This window comes from Podarcis filfolensis (assembly GCF_964270895.1).
Source record: "Podarcis filfolensis genome assembly, chromosome: 17".
Classification (NCBI taxonomy): Eukaryota; Metazoa; Chordata; class Lepidosauria; order Squamata; family Lacertidae; genus Podarcis; species Podarcis filfolensis.
The window spans coordinates 5,430,074-5,457,908 of NC_139621.1; the positions used below are offsets into that span (position 1 = coordinate 5,430,074).

The 27,835-nt window shown below is 46.1% G+C and overlaps 2 protein-coding genes across 3 annotated transcripts in view; both read right to left on the minus strand.

The window, feature by feature from the left end:
* GRIPAP1 (GRIP1 associated protein 1) overlaps nucleotides 1–27,835 on the minus strand; it is a 241,335-nt gene that overhangs the window by 109,629 nt on the left and 103,871 nt on the right. The window lies entirely within an intron of this gene.
* KCND1 (potassium voltage-gated channel subfamily D member 1) overlaps nucleotides 1–27,835 on the minus strand; it is a 73,628-nt gene that overhangs the window by 43,829 nt on the left and 1,964 nt on the right. For both annotated transcript variants that reach the window (XM_083593385.1, XM_083593384.1), the window contains exon 2: nucleotides 25,913–27,716. In XM_083593385.1, the coding sequence (XP_083449511.1) occupies nucleotides 25,913–27,027 (1,115 nt within the window). In that variant the 5' untranslated portion in view covers nucleotides 27,028–27,716. The remainder of the gene's footprint in view (nucleotides 1–25,912; nucleotides 27,717–27,835) is intronic.

Below are 27,835 nucleotides of genomic sequence, written 5' to 3' on the forward strand. Positions count from 1 at the left end.
TTATGCAATTTTTTGACTTCCATCAATCTTGTCTGAGAATTTTCCAATCTAATCTCTAAATACACATTTCCCGCTTCTTCAGTTACATTTAATTCATAACTAATATCCCTATTCTTTCTCTAATTTGCAGTGTTTCATACGTTTTTCCTTTCACAGCTTCTTGTAGTCCTACTAGCGTAATTTGTTGGTTACAGTTGCTCTTCAAATAATTCATATATTTCTTCCAATTTTCTGTGAATCTCTGGTCCTGCAGGTTTTGAATCCTTCCTGCCATTTTGTCCAATTCTGCATAGTCCATTAAGGCCAGTAATATTATTAATGCTCACATTTCAGGTGGCAGGCTATGTTGAGAGAGGGTAGCTATTCCTAAGACCACCTAGCAAGTTCATGGCTGATGTGAGAGATGAACTGGGAACTTCCCAGTCTGCCCTCTTAGCTACTATGCAACATTGTCTTTCTTAAACATCCCATGTCTAAAAATTCTGTGCTAAGATTCTAGAAGAGCTCCCAGATTGGATGTACGAAACCTTAAAATCAATGATACAAATCAATAATATATGCGCAGCGTGTACATTTTAATATAATTCTGGGATGGTCTAGGCTGGGATTTGTTTGAAAACTCTGCCTTTGCCACAAATTCATTCCCTGAGCAGTTAAAAACATAGGGAGGGCCGTGCTGGATCAAACCAAAGGTGTCTGAAATTCTGTTCCCAAAGTGGTCAAGCAGATGCCTATGTGAAGCCCCCAGTTAGGACTGGGGGACTCTCCTGCTAGCGATTTTAAATAGTTGAATTTTAAATTGTTGTGACTTGCCTTTAGACTAATAATAATAATAATAATAATAATAATAATAATAAAATTTTATTTATACCCCACCCTCCCCGGCCAGAGCCAGGCTCAGGGTGGCTAACACCAGTAAAATTACAATAAAAACATAATGGGGGGGACAATTTAAAATACAGGTTAAAAATACAATTTAAAATGCAGCCTCATTTTAATGATAGCCCACAGATCAAGGGAGAAGGGAGGGGAATAAATCGAATTAAACCACAATAATGATGATCCCCATCAACTGGTATTCAGGGGCACACTCTGTTTGATACTGAGGGCGATATACAGCCATCATGACTCATATTATTTTCCATGAATTTCTAGCCCCCACTTAAAGCCAGCTGGAGGAGGATGAGAGGACAGAGGGTGGAGAAAGAGCTGTGAGTGCCAGGGGGCCCTTTCCCCATCTTTTGGACCCCCTGGGAAACTAGACAAACCTGCTGTACCTGGAACTGGGGGTGGACTGTTAAGTTGTGGGTGAACATATCAGACGACACAGCGATTCTTCAAACAGCTCTTGTTTATTCACAGGCCAGAACAGAACTGAACTGAAGGGTTCAGCCAACCTGCTTTTATAGAGCTCCACTACAACGCAACAGTAACCACTTTCTGTAACTATCCAATCACTGAACGTCACTTTCAATCCCTTATTTGCATATGTGGACCTGAGTGAAAACTATCTACAGTATCCCCCTGCTGGCCCAGGGTGAGAACTTCAGTACATAACATGGAGAGTGCAGATGAATGGGACTCAGCTATTGGAAGGCTAAGCAAGTTCCACCCGCCTTGGCACCTGCCCATAAAAAGCAAGACTAGAGTGAGAGACTAGGGTGAGGTCTGAAAATGATTTGATATTTATTTATAGGCTTTAGTAACTTTGCATTAATGTAACCTTCTTACATGTAACTGTGTACTCTTGCCATACTTTGTTTTAAGTTGTCTGTCACTGCCTCAGTTTTCTGTACACCACTTAAAGGTAAAGGGACCCCTGACCGTTAGGTCCAGTCACAGACGACTGTGGGGTTGTGGCGCTCATCTCGCTTTATTGGCCGAGGGAGCCGGCGTACAGCTTCCGGGTCATGTGGCCAGCATGACTAAGCCGCTTCTGGCGAACCAGAGCAGCGCACGGAAACGCCGTTTACCTTCCCGCTGGAGCGGTACCTATTTAGCTACTTGCACTTTGACGTGCTTTCGAACAGCTAGGTTGGCAGGAGCAGGGACCGAGCAACGGGAGCTCACCCCGTCACAGGGATTCGAACCACTGACCCTCTGATCGGCAAGCCCTAGGCCTCAGTGGTTTAGAACACAGCACCACCCACGTCCCGCGTCCACCACTTAGAGATATTTTTAATATATTAAGTGGTATAGAAATTAAATGAACAATAATCAATTCAAGTTGATAGCAGTCACTATATCTTGTGGCAGCGAGTTCCATCGTTTTAAACTATGTGCCAAGTGAAGAAGTAAGCCCTTTGTTTTGTTTCTCCTGAATTCAGCTTCATTAGATGAGAGAGGCCTACTTTCTCCGCATCCTAATTTCACATCCTTCACTCCCAACTCAAACCAGATATGTTGTTGTTTTTTAAAATGATATTTATTCAAATTTTCATCCATACATAAACACGAAAAAAGAAACAAGAAAAACAGAAAAATACAGCAAAAAGTAAAGCAAAAAGAAAAAACCAAAAAAGAAAAAAGAAAAATACATATCTCAGATTACAACTTTTCATTTGCTTATTTCTTGAACCTCCTCACACCTCCCCTTTTGTATTCTAGTTTAATTTGTTATTCCAGCAAATTCTTCCCATGTTTCTCAATTTTAATTTATATGATTAATCTTCACAATCTATCTTATTTGTTGATTCAACGTAACCTTTCCATCTTTTAATATAATATGTTATTCAATTTACCTTAATCTCTTTACCCTTATCTTATCTTAAAAATCTTAAAATTTCAAAGTTTACGTCATATTCATACATATCTCCTTAACTCATTTCTGCTAAAGCCAATTTAGTTCCTTTCCAACATATTCCCTGATATTTCATTAATATTACACTAATTCCAAAATTAACAAAAAAAAAAAAATTCCCTTATATCTCTAATTTTTATCCAACGTCCCTTCTTCCTGGTTTCGGGTTATGTCAGTCCTTTCTGTCCATTACATCCAGTCCATCAATCTGGTGTTCTTATGTCCGAGGCCCTTAAATCTCTTCTAGGCCCCTTCTGCAAATTTTCTTGTTCTTGTTTGTGCTTATGCACTTCTTTGTCTATTGTTGGTTTCTTGGGGAGTGGGTCTCTGGAGGGTTCCATCCGGTAATAATTTCCATTTTCCTTCGTCAGACTGGGCCCTTCCCCCCAGTCCCACTCCCCGTCGTCATCTTTGTAATCCAAAAAATATTTATCCAAAAGATAGTTATTCACCTGTTTCATAGTCCCACTAGAGCTAAAAGCTTCCTTGACTTCAAACACTTCCCAGCACTCTCCAAGGTCAATCTTCCAACGCAGTGGCTTTTGTTCCTGCAGGACTTTGGGTCTCTCCATTTGTGTTGTTTGAGGAGTAATCACTGCCTCTTCCTTCTTCATCTGCCCTTGGACTTGCCTTGTTAAACCAGATTCCTGAATTGATCGCTGTATAACTTCTTTATCCTTATTCTCTGTTAAATCATATTCACTGGCCACAGCACTCATCAAGTCCAATTTTTCATGCATCAAATTCATTTTCTCATGCAGCTGCTCCAGCAAAACATTTGTCATGCCAAGGGCAGACACCAAATCTTTCTTCCAACACATTTCTGTCAAGGTCAAACGGCTGGTCCCACGATCCAAATCTCGCAGCTGTAAAGTCTCCAGTAAATTGCAACAACAAACTGACAGGCTCCCTCTAGGGGACACAATTTCTATTTGTATCCATTTTTAAAATGTATCCAACAAAGGAGATTACTTTCGATTTCAAATCCTTTCGATTTTCAAATACTTTGTTTCTTTAAATACAAAAATGCAGAAAGTAGCGTTGAAGTTAATTTGTTTCTCTTTAACTATCTGTCAAAAAATACTCTGCTTTCAATCAATGGACGTCTCAAACAATTTCTGTCCCGACACCCCGTCCCCAGGTTTGGGACGATGGAAACTTAAATTCCTTTACTCTCCTCCTGCAGGATTAAACAGTCAAATCCCCCCCCCCCTTTTCTCCTGCTTCCAAGGGGGTTTTATTGGTTGTGGACGCAGGAAATTTCCAACTTTAAAGCAGTTTTCCAGGCTATTAGGTTGTAAGGTCTTTGCTTCAGTCTATATACAAAAAGCGGAAGGCGGACTTCCTCTTTAAACCTTCCCGCTTCATGCCTAATTCATAAATTTTGTAGATTTCTTAATCCAATTCTCCGTTTTTACTCACGGGTACTTGATTTAGAGTCCAAATGTCATCAGGAAAAAGTCAGCGCTCTCCGGCGACGGCTGCGCGGCTTCCCTCCATGGATATAGCAATCGGTTCGCAGCACCGCGCTGCTCACCCCACTTCACTCCGGAGCCCCAAAAAGGGGTTTCCTTGTGAGTAGGGGAGGCGCTCTTGGTGCTCTGCCGAACCCCACGTTCCCAGGCTTCTCCGCCTGGGATTTCTAGCGGGCCCCCGCCTTCGCCGCGGCGGGAAGACCCAATTTCCACAGAGCCCGTTCCTCCGATCGGAGGAACTCCGCCATTCGTCATTGGCGCTGACCCGGAAGTCAAACCAGATATGTTGTAACCCTCCCTAAAGGGGAGTTATTCTAGCACCTTGGTTGCTTTGGTTACCTTTTTCTGCATTCTACACACACACACACACACACCCCTCAGTTATTAAACTGCCTATTTTCTGTGAAGCCCTTGGCTTAATCACTTAATCCTACACCCAAAGCAAAACAGGCTAAGTACATGTAACTACATTTCCTCACATTCATCCCTTGTTATCCCTTGCACTGCCTGGTCTTTTGTTCCCCTTTGCGGTCTCCCTTAACTGGTGAAATTTGTGCTGTAGTCTCCTCAGGGCAGAGACCTAGCCTCTGTTGTTTGTTTGTTTGTTTGTTTGTACAGTGAAGGAGACAGCAGAAAGGAGCAAAAGAAAGTGGGGAAAGATTAACGAGGAAGGACTGTGAAACAATGAGTGACGGCTAGGTACCGATGAAGTTACTATGCAAATGAATAAAACAGAGTCATTATTTAACAATTGCAGAATCCAAAAGATGGAGTCCAGTCACATCCCAACAGCCTGTCATTCCACATATGGACCTAAACCAGATGTGAGGAACCTTTGGCCCTCCAGATGTTGCAATACTACAACTCCCATCACCTATAGCAAGCACTGTGAATAGTTAGGCATGGTGGGTGTTTGTGGTAAGGTGCATCTCCCTGTCACTTTCCTCATTGCAAAAAGCCCAGTCCTTTGGAGAAGGGAGCTTGTGTTGCAAGACCTCCCAATCCACTATAATTCTGCAAACGGAATTTACCGATATGTGGTTGAATCCCAGTCAGAAAAAACAATGGTCAACTCTAGAATACCCCTTTGCCCTTTCCCTAAGGCTCCATCTGCATGACGCATTTAAAGCAGTACTATATCACATTAAGGGACGCGGGTGGCGCTGTGGGTTAAACCACAGAGCCTAGGATTTGCTGATCAGAAGGTCGGCGGTTCGAATCCCCGCGACGGGGTGAGCTCCCATTGCTCGGTCCCTGCTCCTGCCAACCTAGCAGTTCGAAAGCATGTCAAAGTGCAAGTAGATAAATAGGTACCGCTCCGGCGGGAAGGTAAACGGCATTTCCGTGCGCTGCTCTGGTTCGCCAGAAGCGGCTTAGTCATGCTGGCCACATGACCCGGAAGCTGTACACCGGCTCCCTCGGCCAATAAAGCGAGATGAGCTCCACAACCCCAGAGTCGGTCACGACTGGACCTAATGGTCAGGGGTCCCTTTACCTTTACCTATATCACATTAAACAGTCATTACACCCCCCAAAGAATCCTGGGAATTGTAGTTTGTTAAGGGTGCTGAGTCTTGTAAGCAGACTCCTCCCTTCCTATCAAGAGAAGTACAGTGGTTTAACAGTTAGTCCATCTTCCCAGGGAACTGGGTTGATTCTTTGTAGGGAAACCACGGCTGTTTAAAGTGATATGATTCTGCTTCACGTGTATAGTGAAGATGGGCCCTAGGTGACAGCCCTTCAAATATTTGAAGAGTGCTAACGTACCCTGTTATTTCAATCTTTCCTCACAGGATTTGTTTCCTAACCCCTGGCCATCTCTGGCGCTCTCCTCTGAATACATTCTAATTTGTCTATAGCCTTCTGAAAGTGCTGTGTGCTGCTCAGGGCACCGGAATCAAGATGAGGAGTGACTTGTGCATAATAAAGTGGAACTATTACTTCCCACGATTTGGAAACTGTGGTTCTATTAATGTAACTTACAACCTCATTAGACTTTAATGTCCAAGAAGGAGAAGACAGGATGGGGTGGGCATGGGGGGGGGGGGGAGAGACAGAGACCTATTTCCTGAACTTAAAGGTTGACCCACCACCCTAAACATCACAATATATCCTTTCCTAAACATATTCATATCTCTTGAAGCTGTGAGATTCTTTGTTCTAGGCAGACCAATCTCTCCAACAATTAAAAACAACAACAACCTTTCTATTGCATTAAAAGCTAAATCTGCAAGGGCTCAATATACGCGGTGAGCTTCCTCGCTCTGTTCGCTAATTTGTTTACACAATTATGAGAGGCTTTTCACAGAAGGCGCAGTGAGTCGAGAGAGTGAAGAAAAGAGTCTTGAGAAATGAAGGGCCCTGGAATCACTTTCATCGGGAATAATGAGTAATGTGGCCTTAAATGGCTTTTTTCCAGCCGGAACTCACTGGAACCGAGTTCTGGCACCTCTCAGTTGGGTGCCATTGCCATTACAGTGGTACCTCGGGTTAAGTACTTAATTTGTTCTGGAGGTTCATTCTTAACCTGAAACTGTTCTTAACCTGAAGCACCACTTTAGCTAATGGGGCCTCCTGCTGCTGTCGCGCCGCCGGAGCCTGATTTCTGTTCTCATCCTGAAGCAAAGTTCTTAACCAGAGGTACTATTTCTGGACTAGCGGAGTCTGTAACCTGAAACGTATGTAACCTGAAGCGTATGTAACCCAAGATACCACTGTATAAGAGAACAAAAGAGTCCCAGCACCTCTTTTTCTAGGAAAATAGCACTGTGGCCTTTGATGCTGTGGCACCACGGACAGAGCAGAGGCCTTGCTTAGGCCTAGCAGAGCCTTAGAGCTCACCCACACTCCCGCTTGTCCATCTAGTCCATGGGTAGGCAAACTAAGGCCCAGGGGCCGGATCCGGCCCAATCGCCTTCTCAATCCAGCCCACGGACGGTCCGGGAATCAGCGTGTTTTTACATGAGTAGAATGTGTGCTTTTATTTAAAATGCATCTTTGGGTTATTTGTGGGGCATAGGAATTTGTTCATTGTTTTTCCAAAATATAGTCCGGCCCCCAACAAGGTCTGAGGGACAGTGGACCAGCCCACGGCTGAAAAAGGTTGCTGACCCCTGATCTAGTCCAGCGTCCAATTCTCACAGGAGCCAGCCAGATGCAACAACAGGCAGGGAATCACAGGGTAATTGTCCTCTCAGGCTTCTGAACTCATACCCTGTGTGTTTGCCATCTACCCCAACTGCACTTATGTCTCCCACTCCATGACTCTGGGACTGGGCAGTAAAAGGTCTTGGGTCAACCTTAAGCCCTTATTACCAAGCAGTGTCCAGACCCAACCTCCAGAGTGACAGGCTTCTTCTTTCCCCACTGTTCAGTTTTTCGCTTCTGCCCACCCAGACGGAAAAAAAAAAATCAAAGCAAAGGCAAATTGGCAATTAGAGACTAATTACCTAACTTGCTCTATTTCACCTCTACAGGCGCCAAGGCGAAGAGAGTTTGCAAAGGGTAGGAAATGGGAGTGACAATAGGGCTGTAAAATAAACACCAAGGATCCCTCCTCTCCGCATTGGAGATGGATATATTTTGCTGGCACAGATTATAAATACGGATGGCATGAAATATTCATATAATCCCCAGGTACCAGCTCACAGCATTTCCGCTCCAGTGGAAAGAGGATGCAGTAACCTTGTGTTGCAGATTGCCACAGTACAGAGGGGTGAGAAGCAGCGGGCAGGGGCTGCCAATTCTGCACGGATGGGATCTGCTGGCTCGGTGCAGGGAGGGGAGTTCAAAGCATGCAAGCTGGTAGGCCCTGGGTTAAGTCAGAGAGCCAGGAAAGTCAGCAGCCGCCACAACCCACCCATTGCATTTGTAGTGGCAGCATCTGCCACTAGGAGCCAAGATTTGGGGTGTGGGATGCTGTGTGTGTGTTTGTGTGTGTGGAGATGATTTGATTTGTCACGGAGTGTTTCCCTTGTGGTGGATGCACCAGTTCACATGTTTCGGAAAGAGTCAGCTTCCCTGCATCTTTGCTGAAGGAGAAGGATGAGTCAGAAACATGCAGGCTGCCCAGGACGCAGCGGTGGTGTGTGGCAAGCACTCTTCTGACATCCTGCCTTGGCAAGTAGGGAGGGCTGCAGACCTTTAAACCCACAGATCAATCCACTAAGATCCTGAGTTGATTAACCAGCTAAAGCCAGTTTGAACATTGCGCAGTGCCGAGAGCTGTTTTGGCGCCGTTGTGTTAGTGTAATATAGGAAGTGTACAGAACGCAGTTCGACAAGGGTGACTGGAGAGTGCAAAATGTGGTAGCAGGGGCAGAACACAGCTTCCTGAGAGCTGCCGCTCTGACTTAACCGTGGGGGGGGGGGCAGGGGGAAAACAAGTTTGAATGGTCCAGCAGGGGCAGCTGAAATATCAAAACCCAGAGGGATGGCCAAGTAAGTGTTCCAGTGTGTAGCGGGTAGGATGACTTGCAAAGCTCCCTGTTCTTCCCCATGACTAGCAAATCTGGAGTCAGTTATACAAAATAACAGAAATTATGCAAATAGGCTCAATGTGTACAGGCTTAATGTGCTCATCTCAAAGGTACTACAGGACTCTTTGTTGGTTTAGCTGCAACAGACTAACACAGCTGTCCGCCCCCCGACTCCTGTCTCCAGCACATCCCTTAGAATGGAAGAGGATCAGGAGAGAAAGAGGACAGGAAAAAGTTGCAGCCCTATCCACACTTAATCTGGGCATGTCAACTCAGAGAAGTCCCATTGAATGGAATGGAGTTTACTCTTTATGTCATTTCCAATAGCAGGCTACCGTACTGCCTGCTTGGCTCTTTCATGGCATTTGGCTAGATCTTTATGTCCTTCGGGGTGCAACTTGAAAAAACTATTGTGGGGGCCCAGGTAAGCCCCACCCTGCATAACTGATCACATGATGCAGTGCACACACACCATTTGAATGGTAGTGCCCATCAATTTTGGGGGGCAAAGCCCCCTCAGCCCCAAGGAGTTGGCTCGTATGATGTCCTTGGTTGATAAGGTCTAAGAACCTCCAGTTCACTCTGTGGTCCATGAACAGCAAAGAGTCTTCTAGTCATCTCTGAAGTCCTGTTAAGAGATTCAGGCCATCCTACTCTGATAAGGGTGTAGGCATGGCTTCTTGAAGGTCTTGATCTCCTTGAGTAGCATTTGGGTTGTGACTGGGTTTATTTTCAGATGCTAGTAGAGAACCATGCACAGCCCAGACATAAATCTTTACATCCTCTTCTAATTCCTACTTACATCGCCGAGCTTCATGGCAAGGTATTTGCTATGGACAACTTTTTTTCCAGGAACATGCCGAGTCACTGGGTTGAATCTCATAATTTTTATTATTCTTATTAATTGAATTTATATACCGCCCTATACCCAGGGGCCTCAGGGCAGTTCACAGATGTTGGCATTGCCATGATGCTTGATCGAAATATTTTCCTTTTATCAAGGTCACCAAAGATGTCAGGAGTCTGAGGGACACTCCAGGGTCCTTTGTTATTGTGCATTCATGATTATTTGTGATCATGATGGTATCGGGGGTGGTTATATGCAAACCAACATTCAGTACTGTTTGCACCTACGAAAGGTCTGGGGTGAACATGCTGTTTCATTTCCAGTCACTGCGTGTCCTGTAGTTTCCTGCTGAAATCCTGCAACTGAACTTCTGTAATCCCTAAAAGAAGGTAGGCTAAATAGGTATCTGTAAAAGATTTCACATGCCCTAACGCTAGCAAGGCACTGTTTGTTAAATATTTGTGAAGAGCATTTTTCTGCTTTGGTAGAAGTTCTGGATCAGAATGCAAGTGGCGTCTGTTCTAAAATGTGGAATTACTCCACTGACTCCCTAACTGCTTGCATCAGCGCTCAACACTGTAGGCTTCGTGGCATCATGAAACTGTAAGACTGGAACATTAGCTCTTATATTCTTTATATTTGTAAAGGCTGATCATTTCCCCCAAACCAGGATGTTGTGGATTTCAGTAGTAGATTCTGTAGTAGGTTTCAGTAGTGTCTCTGTTGAGATGTCTCAACAAATAGCGACATCGATAATGGCTCACCCTTCTCAGAAGGCATCTCAGTTCTGTAATGTTAATTGGTGCTTTCAGTTCTCTGATGAGCATAGCTTTGTTCCGTGTAATGCAATTATCTTTCCCAAGAATTCGGTTTCACTTTGATGCAAAATACACTTGTTTGTTTGTTTAGGTGAAGCCAAGATTAAAAAATCAAATTGAAGGTAATGCGTGCATTTGTCATGGTCTTCCACTGACGTGCCATGCAGCAAGGCTAAGTTTGGTTAGAATTAAAAATGTGAAATGCTTCTAATTGTTGTAGGGAAATTATGTACATAGCTTTAATCCAATGTAAATATATAAAAATGTAGTCAAAAGAGATAAAACCGCAAAGCTGATACAATAACAAATTGACTTCTCTTTTCAGGTCAAAACCTGGTAAAAGGCCTCATGGAGCCAATAAATAACAATGACATTTGTCAAAGACCGGTAGTCAACATGGATAAAATTGCAAGATGATATAGCAACAACTTGACTTGTCTATTTAGGTCAAAGCCTGATCAAAATCCTTATATGTCCAAAGACACCAACAAGATTTGTCAAAGTCCATATGTATTTCAACCCAATTGATCTTCTTCAGCAGTCAGAATAAAATTATTATCTGCAACTGGGTCACAGAGTTCATCCACTAGGTTAGTCTGTCTAAACACTGTTGTGAAATGGCCAGCAATATAACTCACAACCCTAAGATTATTATGCGTAAGTGGTATTAGCTAACACAAGAAGTTTTATTGTTTTGGTAACTGTTCCCAGCCTTTTGGGCATCTCCCAAAACTTAATCATCCAACTGTCAGATCCCTACAACTGGAATCCTGTCATCATCCTTTGAAAAATCTCTGGAGCCCTTGTACTGGTGTGAATTTTCCCATTTTTCTTGATAGCCAGGATTTCCCTAATTGTTCCTTCATCCTTTCCAGAGCCACGTTGCGGAGAGTAAGACACTGTATGGTTCAACTGTATGGTTCAATGTCGGATCTTAAAATAATGTCCACAGCATCATCTTTTGGTAGACCAATGTCTTCAAACACTCCCATTCCTCCCAGCATTTTCAGTAGCCCAATTCAGGCAGCTTCTCCACAATTCAGGTGATGATCCAGGTTATGAACTTATATGTATCACATATGCAGTGAACAGAAACTGCTCCCTCTTTTAGCTTGTTTATATGAGAAAGTGTCTAAGACCATGCAGGATACTCCCTGGGAACCAGTTTATGCCTTTCTTCTTCTTTCTTCTTTCTTTGGCGATCACTCTTAGCCGAGTAGGATTGTCTTCCATAAACACAGTTTTAACAATGAGTCCGTAAGTGACTGTGGAGGCCAATTCTGGATCCACATGTCCTTCCACAGTGGGGACATTGGTTTCCAGGCAGGAGTTGATCACGGTGAGGGTTTGCCAAGCGTGCCTTCCTCTTAGCACGTTTCTCCCTTGCATCCTGAGTTCGAGTGTCTTCAAAGCCCATGACACCGTTGGTAAAGGCTGTTCTCCAACTGGAGTGCTCGCAGGCCAGTGTTTCCCAGTTGTCAGTGTGTATACTACATTTTTTTAGATTTGCCTTGAGACAGTCTGTAAACCTCTTGTTGACCACCAGCATTACGCTGTCCATGGTTCTGATGTCTGCTTAAAAAGACTTGACCTGACTGTCTGACTACATAACCTTTAGAAGACATCTGAAGACAGCCCTGTACTAGGAACTATACGTCACCTCTGAAATAACTGCGACATCAGCTGCTGAACGTGTTTTGAAATTAATGGCTGTCCCACAAATAGGCTTGTTCCCCAGCTATGGAGGCTGTGAAACTTGGCTGTGATCACTTCTTGCACCATCTGGGGAGTGGGCTACTTTTTCTAGGCTTCCTTTTGTCCTGCTTTTGCAGAGATCTGAGGAGGAAGTGACTTTTTACCCTTTCCAAAATGGCTTCTTTAAGTGCTTGCCTCCTCCAAGTCACTCTCAAGTTGTCTTTGCTCCCTGATCAGGATTTCAATGAACTCAGATTGCCTTGCCCATCTCAATGGCTTTGTGAAAGGTTAAGACCTCTATTAGCTTGCAATTCTTTGCCTAGAATTCCAAGCACCAATTTATCTCTCAGGCACTCGCCATGTTTATCTGCAAACCCACAGGTCTCAGCTTGTTCACACAAGGCAAATGGCTCAGTTTCTCAAGGCTTCCAAGCTCTTTGATAGAAGCAGGTCCTCTCAGAAACCAAAATTTCTCTTGGGGATGAAATGGGCATCACATTGGACCAGAACACTCGGATTGTTGTACTTTTGTGGCCCTCTTTCGTAAAGATTGGTGCTGCTCGCTTCTTTCCCTTGTAGCATGAAGGGGCAAACTTATTTGCAACACTTCTCCCTCCTTGTAGAACTTTGTGGCTAGCCAAAATCAGCAAATCTTTTTTCTAGCTAAGACACACTGCAGGATTATTCAAGCTGGTAGCTTCTGATGCAATGCCATTTTCTTCACTGACAGCACACCATGGAAGGTAAAGACCAGGAACTGGAGCTGGCCCACCCTTCTGCAAGCGGCAGCAGCAGCAGCAGCAGCAGAGGATAAGGACATCATATAAAACCATCTCTGCTAGATCAGGCCAAAAGTCCATCTAGTCATAGAATCATAGAATTGTAGAGTTGGAAGGGACACAAGGGTCATCTAGCTTAGCTAAAGCATCTATGAGAGATGGCCAACCAACCTCTGCTTAAAATCCTCCAAGGAAGGAGAGTCCATAACCTCCCGAGGGAGACCCTTCCACTGTCAAACAGCTCTTACAGTCAGGAAGTTCTTCCTGATGCTTAGATGGAATCTAGTCCAACCCCTGCAACGCAGGAATCTCAACTAGATCATACATGACAGGTGGCCATCCAACCTCTGCTTAAAAGAAGAGTCCAGCACCTCCCAAGGGAGTCTATTCCACTGTTCAACAGCTCTTACTGCCCAAAAGTTCTTCCTGGTGCTTAGTAGGAATCTACATTCTTGTAACTTGAATCTATTGGTTCCACCCTCCAGAGCAGGAGAAAATATCACCTCCTGGCAAATAGAAGGGGAAGAAATGGAGGCAGTGAGAGGTTTTACTTTCTTGGACTCCATGATCACTGCAGATGGTGACAGCAGCCATGAAATTAAAAGACGCCTGCTTCTTGGGAGAAAAGCAATGAGAAACCTAGACAGCATCTTAAAAAGTAGAGACATCACCTTGCCAACAAAGGTCCGTATAGTAAAAGCTATGGTTTTCTCAGTAGTGATGTATGGAAGTGAAAGCTGGACCATAAAGAAGGCTGATCGCCGAAGAATTGATGCTTTTGAATTATGGTGCTGGAGGAGACTCTTGAGAGTCCCATGGACTGCAAGAAGATCAAAAATATCCATTCTTAAGTAAATCAGCCCTAAGTGCTCACTGGAAGGACAGATCGTGAAGCTGAGGCTCCAATACTTTGGCCACCTCATGAGAAGAGAAGACTCCCTGGAAAAGACCCTGATGTTGGGAAAGATGGAGGGCACAAGGAGAAGTGGACGACAGAGGACGAGATGGTTGGACAGTGTTCTTGAAGCTACCAGCATGAGTTTGACCAAACTGCAGGAGGCAGTGGAAGACAGGAGTGCCTGGCGTGCTCTGGTCCATGGGGTCACGAAGGGTTGGACACGACTAAACGACTAAACAACAACAACTTTCTTGTAACTTGAATCCATTGGTTCCACCCTCCAGAGCAGGAGAAAACAAACTTGCTCCATCTATGTGGCAGCCCTTGAGATATTGGAAGGTGGCTATCATATCTCCTCTCAATCTCTTTTCCAGGTTAAACATACCCAGGTCCTGCAATCTTTGCTCATAAGGCTTGGTTTCCAGACCCTTGATCATCTTGGTTGGCCTCCTCTGCACACCTTCCAGCTTGTCATTACCCTTCTTATATTGTGGTGCCCAGAACTGGACACAGTATTCCAGGTGAGGTCTGATCAAGGCAGAATACAGCGCGACTATTACTTCCCTTGATCTGGTCACTATACTTCTGTTGTTGCAGCCTAGAACAGCATTAGCTTTTTTTTGCTGCTGTATCACACTGTTGACTCATGCTAAGCTTGTGGTCCACCAAGACCCCTAGATTCGTTTCACATGTACTGCTAGTAAGCCAGGTGTCGCCCATCTTACATTTGTGCATCTGGTTCTTCCTCCCTAAGTGCAGAATCTTACATTGATCCCTATTGAAATTCATTTTGTTAGCTTGGGCCCAGTTCTCCAATCTGTTAAGGTCATTTTGGATCCTGATTCTGTTTTCTGTGGCATTAGCTACCCCTCCCAGTTTGGTGTCATCTGCAAATTTGATGAACATCGCCTCAATTCCTTCATCCAAGTCATCTATAAAGACATTGAACAACAACACCTTGCACTTGTCACTTTTTCCCAGGATGATGAGGAACCATCAATGAGTACTCTTTGGGTTTGGTCAGTCAACCAGCTACAAATCCACCTAACAGTTACCTCATTCAACCCACAATTCACCAGCTCCCTTGCAAGAATATCATGGGGGACTTTGTGAAAAGCCTTCCTAAAATCAAGATACAGCATCCTGATCTCACGGTGGCCAACCAGATCCCTACAGGAAGCCTGCAAGCACAACTTGAGTCCTCATTTGCAGTCCCCAGCAACCATTACTCAGATGTATACTGCCTCCAACTATGGAGACAGAACATAGACATCTTAGCCATCGATAGCCCTCTCCTCCTTGAATTTCTCCAATCTTCTCTTAAAGCCAGTCAAGTTGGTGACCAACACTATTTCTTGTGGGAGTGAATTCTGTAGTTTTGCTATGCACCATGCAAAGAAGGACATTATTTTGCCCGTCTGGAATCTCTCGACATCCAGAGTACTTTTGTTCGGCAAAGTGGTAGCAGAGAGATGGGGACGCACTCATCGTTGGAATTCTTATGTTCCCAGACACCATTCGCTACACTGAGTCCATATAGACTAGCCTTTCTCAATATGTGGGTCCCCAGATGTTGTTGAACTACAACTCCCATCAGCCCTAGCTAGCAAGGCCAGAGCTCAGGAATGATGGGAGTTGTAGTCCAACAACATCTGGAGACCCACAGGTTGAGAACCGCTGATCTAGACAATGGGTAGGCAAACTAAGGCCCGGGGGCCAGATTGGGCCCAATCACCTTCTAAATCTGGCCCACGGATGGTCCAGGAATCAGTGTGTTTTTACATGAGTAGAATGTGTGCTTTTATTTAAAATGCATCTCTGGGTTATTTGTGGGGCATAGGAATTCGTTCATTTCCCCCCCAAAAAATACAGTATAGTCTGGCCCCCCACAAGGTCTGAGGGACAGTGGACCGGCCCCCTGCTGAAAAAGTTTGCTGATCCCTGATATAGACTCTGCTTAACCCAAGCTCCTGCCCATAGTGCAGTGATAAAATACATGTATGACAGCATGTCAAGGGGCACCAGAAAAGTCCTAGTATTTGCAGTCCCGGTGTCAACGCCAAGAAATATTTCTGCCCGAGGAGCCCCAAGAGAGCTGGGTTGAGACCTGAGAGTACTGGATCATGATGAACTACCGGTTTGCCTCACTGTAAGGCAGCTACTTATGCAGAACTGGAGAGTCCTGCCTTGTTCCTTGGTGCCTCCACAACCTGGCAGCTAGCACAGCATTCACAGGATGACAGGGTTAGTGATTCAGCAAATCCCATCAGGCCTCAGGGTAGCCAAAGGGCAGGGTAAAGGGAACTGAACTCTTTCTACTAGGTCTGCTGCTGCTACCTTCCCCTCACTCCCAAACCACAAACCCCATTGATTTCTGCTCAGAGAGTAAGAATTCCCTCCTTCATACACACCCATGCCTCTTCACAATTAGACAACAGCACTCTCTTGACCTTAATATGTGTCTTCATACATCAAAAAGCACATATTCCCAACAGCAGCGCATCAATTAGCAATGCTATTAAATTCACTGCTATCCACACGCCTCCAAAGATGGTGTACGAAACATAACAAAAACAGCTGAAAATGTACGAATAGTTAAATAATAAAAAATAGCAGAAGTCAAGCTTATAATACAATATGAAACAGACCCCTTGGCAGAGATCCATTATGAAATCCTATTGGATTAATTTCTAAACAGGGCTCAGATCTGTCCCAGAGTCAGAGCTGTATGTGCCATGATTCTGCTTGAGTTCAGAAAAGCCACAAAATGTGGCTCTAGGCACAGAGTTCAGCTTCCTGAATCTCAGAAGCCAAACAGGTGCCTGGATAAAATGCTTTAGTGCTTCACATTGCTCCAAGTTTCCCATGACTAGCTGGAGCAGAATATATTATACGCAAACGAAGAATTTTTTTTTTTTTTTTGCAAATGTACTTAGTGTGAATAATTTTAATGTTTGTTTTGAATAAATTTTATTAGGGTTTACAGATAAAAAGACAAAACTTAATATCAAATAAATTTTCTTTTTTTGTCGAAACTAAAACTTTGATCTAAATACAATAAACACATAAATAGAAGGGGTGGGGAGAAAGGAATAAAGAAAGAGAAAGAGAGAAATGAAGAAAAAGAAAAGAGGTTAAAAGAGAGAGAAAAATAAAATTCAGAAGGTAAGGTACTTCCAGTTCTTCATCTGTCGCTATTATATATATAATTATATATGTCGCATATATATAATTTGTATGTGTATACACACACACACACACACACACACAAATTCACTTCACTTACTCCAATATAACACCCATAAAGCCACTTTCTATAAACAAACATTATCTTCAATCTTCAAATCCAAATGTCATTATTTCTTTTTCTTTTCCACGCAAAAAGTCTATTTTCAATCTTTAACCAATGTTAATCATGACTTTCCTCTGATTAAACATGTCAGTTTTGCCATCTCAGCTAAGTCTTTTGTTGTTGGCAATAATGGGTCCTTCCATCTTTGTGCATATCAAAGTCTCGCAGCCGTAATCATGTATTGTAACCAAGTTCCATAGTCCTTTTCTAACTGTATATCCATAAGTCCCAGCAGGAAGAGTAGCGTGAATAATTTTACACAGAACACAGATTCCTGCTTTCTCTGGTGCACAATTTGGATCATCCTGCTACAGAATATTTATTTCTTTAGTGTGGCTTACACACAGCCTGGAAAACAGTCAGATCTTCAAATCTGGAAGCCTTCCACAATAGATAAGATTGGCTGTAGTATGGGGTACTGAAGGGAATGTACCCTGCACCTCGCCCAAAATGTTCTCTGCCTCATTTTTCGTTTGTGTCCTAGCAGTGGAAAGAGATACTGGGGTTGATGAACCCCATTTCAAACTGCATTCTGTTCTTACAAGAGATTTCACCAAAGCCAAACTTGGACATTTTGAAGAATGGATTTGGTGTTTAGAAGCAAGACGTATCCTGATAGTCGGCTTTGTCTCAGGCCCCCTGACTTATTTTCTTTCTTTCTTTCTTTCTTTCTTTCTTTCTTTCTTTCTTTCTTTCTTTCTTTCCACATGGGCTTTTGTGGCATTTTGGTATGTGTTGCATTTTATAGTTTTAATGCATTCTCAGGCCTACGCTCCACTCAAATTCTGGGAAACGCACTTCTGCCGGCGGGTAGTTGCCAACTTTTGATTTGAAAATTGCTGCCTCCCTAACCAGAGCCGGTGCAGGCTAAGGCCTGGCAGAATGGAGCTGTGGAAGAATCTGCAGGGTTGAGGTGGAACCCAAGACAAAACCCAGGACTTCTGGCCACAGTAGCGAAGTTCTGCCTTCACTTGCCAGAGGCAGTATGCCTTTGAATGCCAGTCACTGCTGCACTCGGGTCCTGTCCGCCGGCTTCCTATGGACATCTGGTGGGCCACTGTGAGAGCAAGATGCTGTATGGGCCTTTTGTGGGCTGTGAAACACAAGAGCAGTCAAGTACAACATTCCTAGAGTGAACATGTTTACACATGGGGAGGAATGTTTGTCCAGCCAGCAGGTAAACCTCTTGTTTCCTTCTGGGCTGGGACAGACTTCCTCTGCATGTGACTAGAAGTGGGTGTGGCCTCACCTGTGCAGGTAACGACAAAAGCACAGGGCAGGGCAGCCATCTCTCTCTCTTTGACTACATGCATTGAAGAAGCAATATCTGCTTAGTCAAAGATGCCCTCTTGGCTTCCAGCCAAGAGAGGACAAAGGGACTGTCTTCTTAAGAGATAGTTTCTAGGTATATGTTACTTTTCTAAGCTAAGTCTGCCTTCTGGGATCCTATTGTGAACAGAATGATGTGTGAGTAAACCTTTTTATACTTTTATAGAAGACTGTGTCATGTCTTATCTTTTATGAGGGAATAAGGGGAAAATACCAGAACAGTTATTATAGAGGCTTTAGCGAGCCTGAGCAAACGCATCCACTGCAAGTTTAAAAGGGGGAATGTTACTCTGCTAAATTGTGAACTTGCTAACACAAGTTGGAAAGGCTATTATCAGACAATATATCCTCTCCTGCATCTCCGAACATTCCCACACCTTTGACCAGATCCAGCAGGCCTATTATTATGTTCTTATTTTCTTAAAAACTAGGCTTGTTATGGGCGGGAAAAGTCTCCTTGCTTCTAAAGGCCACTGCTACCCCCTCCCCAAACCTGGTTACCTGTCTGAACACAGATTCGACCAATAGAGTTCTTCCTGGACTCCATCTCTGCCCCCCACCACCTGCCCCATCCCATAGCCTCCCTGCCTCCAGCCATTCGCACCCCACTTCGGTCTTCTCCTTGCCCCCCATGCTCTCGCAGCCAACACCCTGCTCTCTGGCAGAGTCCTTTTTTTTTTTTACATTGCAAGTGTTTGATCAGAATTCCAGTTTCAGTGGCAGCCAGTTCTCTCCTCTCTCCCCAGCTGACCATAAATAATTCAATTCCTACGGACGCTCCTTCACTGCCTGGAAATTTATTTATTTCATTCTCCTCCCTTTGGTTACACATTAAGTGACTTAGCCCATAAAAAGAAATTACTCAGCAACAACAATAAAAGCTTGAAATTGCTGACCTGGCTGCATCGGGTTTGGGGGAAGCCCAGGGCTGGAATCACCCCCAGCACAAGAGGCCAAGCGGGCAGTTCCCCTTGAAATCCTCCAGTGAAAATGAAGAATCAAAGGGGTAGGGTTTCCCCCCCTAGAGTACAGCAGTTGGGGCTGAGGTGCAGCTGTATCTGGAGTGGTGTGGAGGTGCAGGAAGAGACACTTGCATGTTCCCGAATGCCTTTCCTAGAGCTTATGCTCAGGGTGCCTGTTTGCACAGGACTGCTGCACCAGAGCTGCATTTAATTCATTCTGCCATGCATGGAGAGGTTTTGCTAAGTCCTTGGAACCAGTTAGCTGGGCGGGTGTGAGGACGAGAAAACTGAGTGAATGCTGGTCTACTAGGTGGTAGAGAAGCCTAAAGCAGGGGGAGGGAAGCTTTGGTCCTCCAGTTGCTGAACTACATCTCCCATCAGCTACTGGGGCTAATAGTCTAGGCTGATGGGAGTTGTAGTCCACCAACATCTGGAGGGCGAAAGGCTCCCTGAGAAGCAACATAGCAAGGGGGGCAAAGGACACAGTGAAGGGGAAGTGGAGGAGGCGGGAAATTGAGAAGGCGCCAATGAAATGAGGGTGCCTTTAAAGCAGGATGAGGAACCAGTTGCCATTCGTCTGCAACTCCCATCATCCCTGACTATTGGCCGTGCTGGCTGGGGCTGATGGGAGCTGGAGTCCGACAATATGTGGGTGGGCCACAGGTTCCAAAACTCTAGGACTTATCATCTCAGGGACAAGAGAGGCTCTATGCTGTTGGCAGGATGGTGCAGAGGCAGCAGAGATGCTGTATGGTTAAGGAATGCGGTCCAGGAGTCAGTAAAGTGAAGGCAGGGTACTGAAAAGCAGAGATCTGTCTGTAGAAGCTACCTGTAATGGAGGCAGAAGGCATGGAGAAAGTAAAGACTTTGGCAGGTCTGGGGAACGCTGGACCCTCCAGATGTTGCTGAACTACAATTCCCACAATTCCTGCCTATTGGCTATGCTTGCTAGGGCTGATGGGGGTTGTAGATCAGTAACATCTGGAGGTTCCCCACACGGGCCTAGGGATTTTAAAAATAAAAATAAAAAGGCTCTCTGCTATTGGTGTGAAGGAATTGGACAGCCTGTGGCTGTTGTGAATTTAGGAGACAAAGAGTTGCCTCTTTAGATCCTGAGAGGAGTTCTGTCCATTTAAGAGGCACGTAGAAAGCAAGAATGCTCTGTGTGGCTTCTCCCTACAACAGCACTGTCACCTGATAACTAGTTAGACAGCGAGGCCTAGAGATAGCGGGTAAGTTTTACGCATTGATTTGAATGAACCAGCCAACTGCAGCCAACATACATGCTTTGTTTTTTCTGTTACATTTATACCCCACTTTTCCTTCAAGGAGCTCAAGGTGGCATGCATGGTTCTCCCCATCTCCATTTTATCCTCACAACAACCCTGTGAGGTAGGTTAGGCTGAGAAATGGTGATTGGCCCAAGGTTACCTAGTAAACTTCACAGCTGAGTCTCGTCTCCCAGGTACCAGTCCAACCCTCTGACCACTACTCCACACTGCTGTGCATGCACACACACACACACACACACACACACACACACACACACACACTTTGTATTAAAATGTGAGGTCATTCACTGTTACAGATGGAGGGAGTTCAGTTGTATTACAGATGGAGGAAATGAAATTGGACTTGCCCAAGACTTTTCTACCAGTCATGGCTTCCTCCAAAGCATCCTGCGAGCTGCCATTTGTTCAGGGTGCTGACCTCAAAGACCCATAGCAAATAACAGCTCCCGGGATTCTCCATGACTGTTAAGGTGATACCAGAGTGCTTTGAACGTACAACTCCATGACTGCATTGGCTTTTGACTCCAGATCTTTGGGTTTTTGTGAGGTGAAACAACCAGTGCCCTAGGCCATGCCAGCCCTACTGCAAGGCACTCCGCAGGAGGAAGAACTGAGATGGGGCTGGTCGCCGTGAGGGGCTTCCTGTGAAGCAAAGGGTACAGGAAGGGCAGGGCAGGTAGTGGCCTCATGGATGAGGAATCGGGAATTGCCACTGTTAGGCCAAAGGAGCTGCAGGGCCCACAGTGGTTGTCGTGACGATAGTGAGCCAATGTTAATATTCTGGCCACTTAAGGTAAAGGTAAGGGGACCCCTGACCATTAGGTCCAGTCGTGACCAACTCTGGGGTTGCGGCGCTCATCTCGCTTTATTGGCCGAGGGAGCCGGCGTACAGCTTCTGGGTCATGTGGCCAGCATGACTCTGCCGCTTCTGGCGAACCAGAGCAGCGCATGGAAATGCCGTTTACCTTCCCGCCGGAGCGGTACCTATTTATCTACTTGCACTTTGACATGCTTTCGAACTGCTAGGCGGGCAGGAGCAGGGACCGAGCAACGGGAGCTCACCCCGTTGCAGGGATTCGAACCGCCGACCTTCTGATCGGCAAGTCCTAGGCTCTGTGGTTTAACCACAGCGCCAAGGTATCAGACTGCTAAAGGCCAGTCTGCACTCACCCAGCATAAAGGGGAAGCGATGCAGGAGTGCAAGATGGAGAAGAGCCAGCAAAGATTGCAGTGAGACACAAAAGAGACTTTATTCAGAGCGGAGGGGGGGGGGCTGTGGAAGAGGATGCCCAGGACATCTGCCTTTGTGGCTCAGTTCCAGTGTGGGGTGTTAGGGGGGGTTGAAAGTGGCCAGGGCACCTTTAGGCCCCTCTTTTTTGTGGAAAGCAGAAGCAGAAGCCGCCGTTCGTTAATGCGCTTCAGGGTGTATTGCACAGGCAGCTCATCAATGCTGGGAACTGGGGTGGTGGTTTGCAGACAGCGGGTGCCTCGCTGGCACACGCACAGGCGAGTTATTAAAACTTAATTGAGCGGATGGGAACAAGGCAGCTAATTAAAGCTTCCCAATAATGGGAACTGCTGGGATTCAGGAGAGGAGAGAAGGGGCAGGAACCAGGGCTCCCAAGGTTCACTATACCTCAGCTCTGAGGGCTGGGAGAGGATGAGGAAGGGCTCGGGAATTGTGGCTTGGATTTATTGAGGCTTGTAGTTCTCAGCAGAGGCCTAGTGGGGGCTGGGGAAGGGGGGAGCCAAGAGTTCTTGCTAGCTCAGCTGCTGACACTGGGGAAATGTTATAGCAACCAGTGGATTCTCATTAAGTTTAGACAGGGCAATGTGTGAAAGAAAGATGATTCCTTTTTCCACCCTAGCCGGTTGCCACCTGTTTATCGCCTGCTCCTCTGCCGTGAGCTCCCATCAATCCTGACCCAGAGCCCCAGCCTTTAATCTGGATTTCCAAACCAAGCCTCAGTTTGTCCCAGCTCTGCAGGAACTGGTTTCCCTTCACTGGCTTGAAATGTGCAGAAAATGCCACTGCAGAGGAATGCTGGTTCATTGGGGAGGGGAGCATACTCCAGAGTGGCTCTGAACAAGCGTGCTCCTTCTGCCCTATAGCCCTATAACTGGCTGTCCTATTACCTCACTGAACCGCAGCCTCCCCTTTGGGGTGCAGAAGATCGGAAGTCACCTCCAATGGCTTCCTCAGCTCATCCATCATCCAGACTCTCTCAGCCTCAAGCAGAGCAGCAGTTCCAATTGGTAGGATAATAAATAGCCCCCTCCCACCCGTCCAGCGATCTGGGAAATTGCTCATTCATTCATTTATTCATTCATTCCCTGATCGGAAGCAGGCCAGAAAACATTCACAGAGGCCAGCTGGTACCCCGCAAATTCCTTATCTTGTCGCTTCCCTCCCTGCGACGATGAATTCTAAGCCATAACCTAGCCTGGTCCTTGCATCTGTTTGGAACAGCAGAGCACATGCGAAAAGTATCTCTGAGCATGTGCAAAGTGCCTGGAAAAGCAGGGGTTTCATCTAGATGTGGGGGGGGCAGCAAGGCCGGAGGAGGCTGCAGCTTGCACCTAGTGGGATGGGTAGCAGGATCTGCCCCTGTGTGGCATGTCTGGTATGGCAGTTGATGGACAGGGAAGTGGGATCTAGCCGCCAGCAAGAGCTCAGGCCAGGCAGTACCATCTGCTGCATTATAACTTTATAGCACTTTTGGTAAAGCAGTGGCACCCCACTTAATTTTTTCATATGGGATGGGCACTGAGAGAAATTGCATTTTACTCCTTTGCCTGGAAACTCTGAGAAAGAGGTCAAAACCCATGACACAACACTCACAGACCCAGGAACCCTAGATAGGCAAGCATTATGTCTCAGCTGCCAGCACCTGTCTATCTGTTCAGATCCCATTCCTCTCTGATTTGTAGACAGGACCCTGCTCCCCTCCAAATGTGGGGGGCTTCAGCTCCCACCACCCCCAGTTGGCACGTCCAATGGTCAGGGATAGTTCAGCATCACCTGGAGGTTCCCTAGTTCTGCCTTACGGATTCCTTTTTCTCACAGTCAAGATCCACCTCTACTCCTTCCTTCAAGCAGCACTGAGATGCTCCCAAGGCAGTAGGGCATAGTGGTTAGAGTGTCGCCATCAAGCTCACTCTGGGCCAGGGGCACTTCCCTCAGCAAAAACCTACCTCACAGGGTTGTTGTAAAGATAAAATGGGGGAGCGGGTAACCCCCGTGCTCCCCTCTCTTGGAGTTTCTCAAAGGACGGGTGAGAAGTGAAACAAATTGCCAGGCCTCCTGCAGTCTCAGTGCACTCTTATAATCTCTCCCAGATGGAAGCTGATGGGTTTTAAATCTCACCAACTTTGATTCAACACTGAACCCCTGACACCTCCCAATAACAATAAAGCATCCTCGTTCAGTTGGGAATCCACTTGCGGGCCATGCAGAAATAGACGGCGCCAGTGATGGATGCTTCATTAATATATGGGGTACAAGGAAGCCCTTTGTTAATCATCCTGGGTTGCAGAGCCTCCAAAAACACTGTCTGCAAAACTAGCACACAAAACATTCCAAATAATTCCCCCCACATTGCATTCATCCCTTGCTGCTTCCTCCTGTCCTTCTGCTGCCCCTTCGGGCTCTCTAAACTCTTTGGGGCAGGGACTTGTCTTTTACTGAAGGTACACTGATGGCACGATATTAATAGTCCTCATACTATCTTATGGTAGCCTCGGGGAGGAGGGTAATGCAGCCCCAACAGAGCCCTGAAATAAACTGGAAAGTGAAACATTATGTAGAAATCTGATGAGACACCAGATTTTCTACTCTTGTTCTGATGTCATGGAAGATATCCAGCAGAGTCCAGACAAAAAGTGAGGCAGTCAATTGGCCCAGGAAAGCAAATCCCTGGAGGCGGCCAACATTCTGAAATGCCAGAATTCCAATACTGTACCAGTTTCTGGGGATCAGACATGCACCACACACACAACTACAAACACCCAAATCAGTATTTGATTTTTCCGCAGGAAGGGAACCATGCTAAAATGAATACATCCAAATTCAGGATTCCAGAGTGAAATCTGAACAGGGAATACCAGGGCTACAAAACAGCACAGCAACTGCTTGCAGTCCAAGCATGCCAGAAAACCGTAGGGGAAAGGGAGGTTATGAGCATTGCATTGAAGGAAATGTTATTTTGGGAGGGGCATGATAAAGTTCTCACCCATAGTAGACGCAAAAGTGCTTCTCTTTCCTTGGAAAACGCTCCCTAGTCCCTGCATTCCCAGCCCTTTCCCGCAATCTGACTCTTCTTCCCACCCCCACCCATATTTCTCTTCGCTGCTCCTGCTTCCTTGGTAGCAGCAGACCACCCCACCCCTTGCTGGTTCCCTTCTGGGCACCTCCCCAAATTGCACAACACTTTTTGAAGGGCTCCTTGCAAGACAGTGCCACACAGCTACCTGGACCATTCAGGTGTGAGGGGCCATGTTCTTTTCCCTACTTGGGGACTGTCAGAAATCTGGACCGGTTTTCTGGTGTTTTGGTGGCTGAGAGAAAGCTAGGCAGACCCAGTTCACAGAATGCTTGACTTTAATGTCAAAACATTAAAGGAAAGAGAGATGGCCCACTCCCAGCTGAACAGAACCCTGCTTTCCCAGCATAGGCTTGTGTATGGTCTCCATGCTTATCCACCTCCTAAGCACTTGGAACTTATTTCCAACTTGGAACAAGGGAGATGCCGTCTATGCTGGTGCCACCAGAGCAGGACTTCAGGGCAGAGGTCCAGGGCTCCACTCAGCAGAATGAGCAGGAGGGCCGCTGAATGCAGCAAGGCTGGTTTACCACATGTCGAGGTAAGGTAAGTAATGCACCATCTCAAGAGGGGCTTTTCCATAAGGCCAAGAGTCTAAAGTGACTTTAGTGCACCAATGGATTCACTTGTCTCATTGAGCTAACATACCTCTAAGGGAAAGCCCTCAAGTCCCATTGTCTGGGACCAGTCTGGGTCAGAGGGGCTTTGGAACAAAGCAAGGGTGCTAGTGGGTGGCACAGCCATCAAGAGGTCCACGTGGGGATTCTGGAAATGAGGTTTCCAGGAGGGCAGAGGAAGAATGTAGTGTTGGTGGGGGACTGAGGCCAAACCTTTGGGGATTATGTCAAGGATGTGCGCAACTCACCCAAGTGTGGTCATGGTGACGATGGTGTACCAGAAGGCAGCAGGGATGCTGGTGAAGTTGGTGGACGCAGTGCCCTTCTCAGCATAGAACATAACGGTGGCAAAGATTATGATGGCCATGGTGAGTGAAAAGAGCAGAAAGCCCAGCTCAGAGGCACAGCTCTTGAGGGTGTATCCCAGGATCCGCAGCCCTTGCGAGTGGCGCGAGAACTTGAAGATACGGAAGACGCGGAACACCCTCAGCGTCACGAAGGCCCCGCTGACATTCTCGTTTTCTGGCATCACCAGCCCAATGTAATAGGGCATGATGGCCACCACGTCGATGATGCTCATCACGCTCTTCATGAACTTGAATCGGCTTGGGGCGGCAAAGAGGCGCATGAGATACTCAAAGGTGAAGATGAGGACGCAAGCTGTGTCCATGCAGAAGAAAGCCTTGGGGAACCGATCTCCACAGGGCAAGTTCTTCTTCCTCCCAGGAGAGGGCCGGCATGGGATGGTCTCCACCACATTGGCAATGACTGACACGGCAATGAAGAACCCAGTCACATAATAGAAGACCAAAGCCATGGTGCTGGTGTGGGGGTTCTCGAACGCTCTCCAGAGCCGCTGGCGAAAGGTGCTGTCCGGTGGCAGGCCAGTGTCATTGGTCATCTCTGCTTCTTCATCCTCAGCGAGGCGCTCGGCATTCTCCTTCTTGCGGTCGCGATATTCCTCCAGGCAGCAGTCGCCGATGAGCTCTGGGATGATGCCGTAGAATGACAGCTCTTCATCGAAGGCCTGTATGCACTCCTGGCGGGGGTAATGGAGTCTGCCAGTGCGGTAGAAGTTGAGGATATGGCGGAACATCTCTGGGTCGCGGTCAAAGAAGTACTCCTTGCTGTCTTCATCAAAGAAGAATTCCTTCTCTGAGCTGCCCAGCAGGGTATCCGGATAACGGTCCAAGGTGTTCTTCCAAGTCTGGAAGCGTTTCCCGCTGACGTTGACTACCAAGATCTCATCGCTGCGGCGTTTCTTGTCAGCAGGAGGCTTGGGCATGGGCTTCTTGGCCAGTGGGAGCCAGCCCACAGCTGCTGCCCGGGCAAAGGGCAGCCATGTTGCCACCCCTGCAGCCATGTTGCACACAGTTAGTAGGCAACAGAACCTTTGCTAAAATGTCTCACCATCCAAACTCAACTGTGCTCTAAGTATCGTCCCAGGAAAAGCTTTTGATAAAGAGGCGTTCTCTGAAAGCCTTCTTGAAAATGTTTCTTTGCTCAATTATCGCCAAGAATCAATGGAGCAGAGGGTCCCAACAGAGGCATAGTCATCCAGTCTAGTTCTTGTCTCAGACATCAAAATCCAGGTCTACCCAAGAACGAAGGATGTTATTCTCCCCAGCACAGTAATAGCCAAGGTCTTTTCAATGAATGTTAGCAAGCCCCATGGACCTAGACGCCTCCCACTCAAACAGCATCCAGGGTTTTTTCCAGGCAAGATACCTCCTTACTGTTAGTGCTGATAACTTTAGGAGTTGTGGGCAGAGGTCAAAGGAAGGCAATGCAGGTAAGTGTGTTCATGCTGTCCACGGTCTCTCTGATGTTCAGCCCATGTGGCTCTGTGCATTGTGAACAACAGCAGAAACTCCCCTCTGAAAATCTGCAATGTACGAGTGCTGTATTCCTCTGCTGCTGCTGCTGCTCCACTAATTCTTTCTTCCTGGCAGGAGAGAGAATGTATAGGAAGAGAGAAAGTATTCCTGGTGTGGGAGCAGAGTCAGAGAAGGGGTCTCAGTTGATATGGTCACAGGGGTAGATTACACAGTGCTGTGATAATGGAAAAAAGAGAGACAGGGAAGAGAGAGAGAAGTAAAACTATGCGAGAGAAATAATAGTGTGCAAGGCTGCAATTTTTGGACTGAATGCGGCAGTTCTGAAGTTATAAA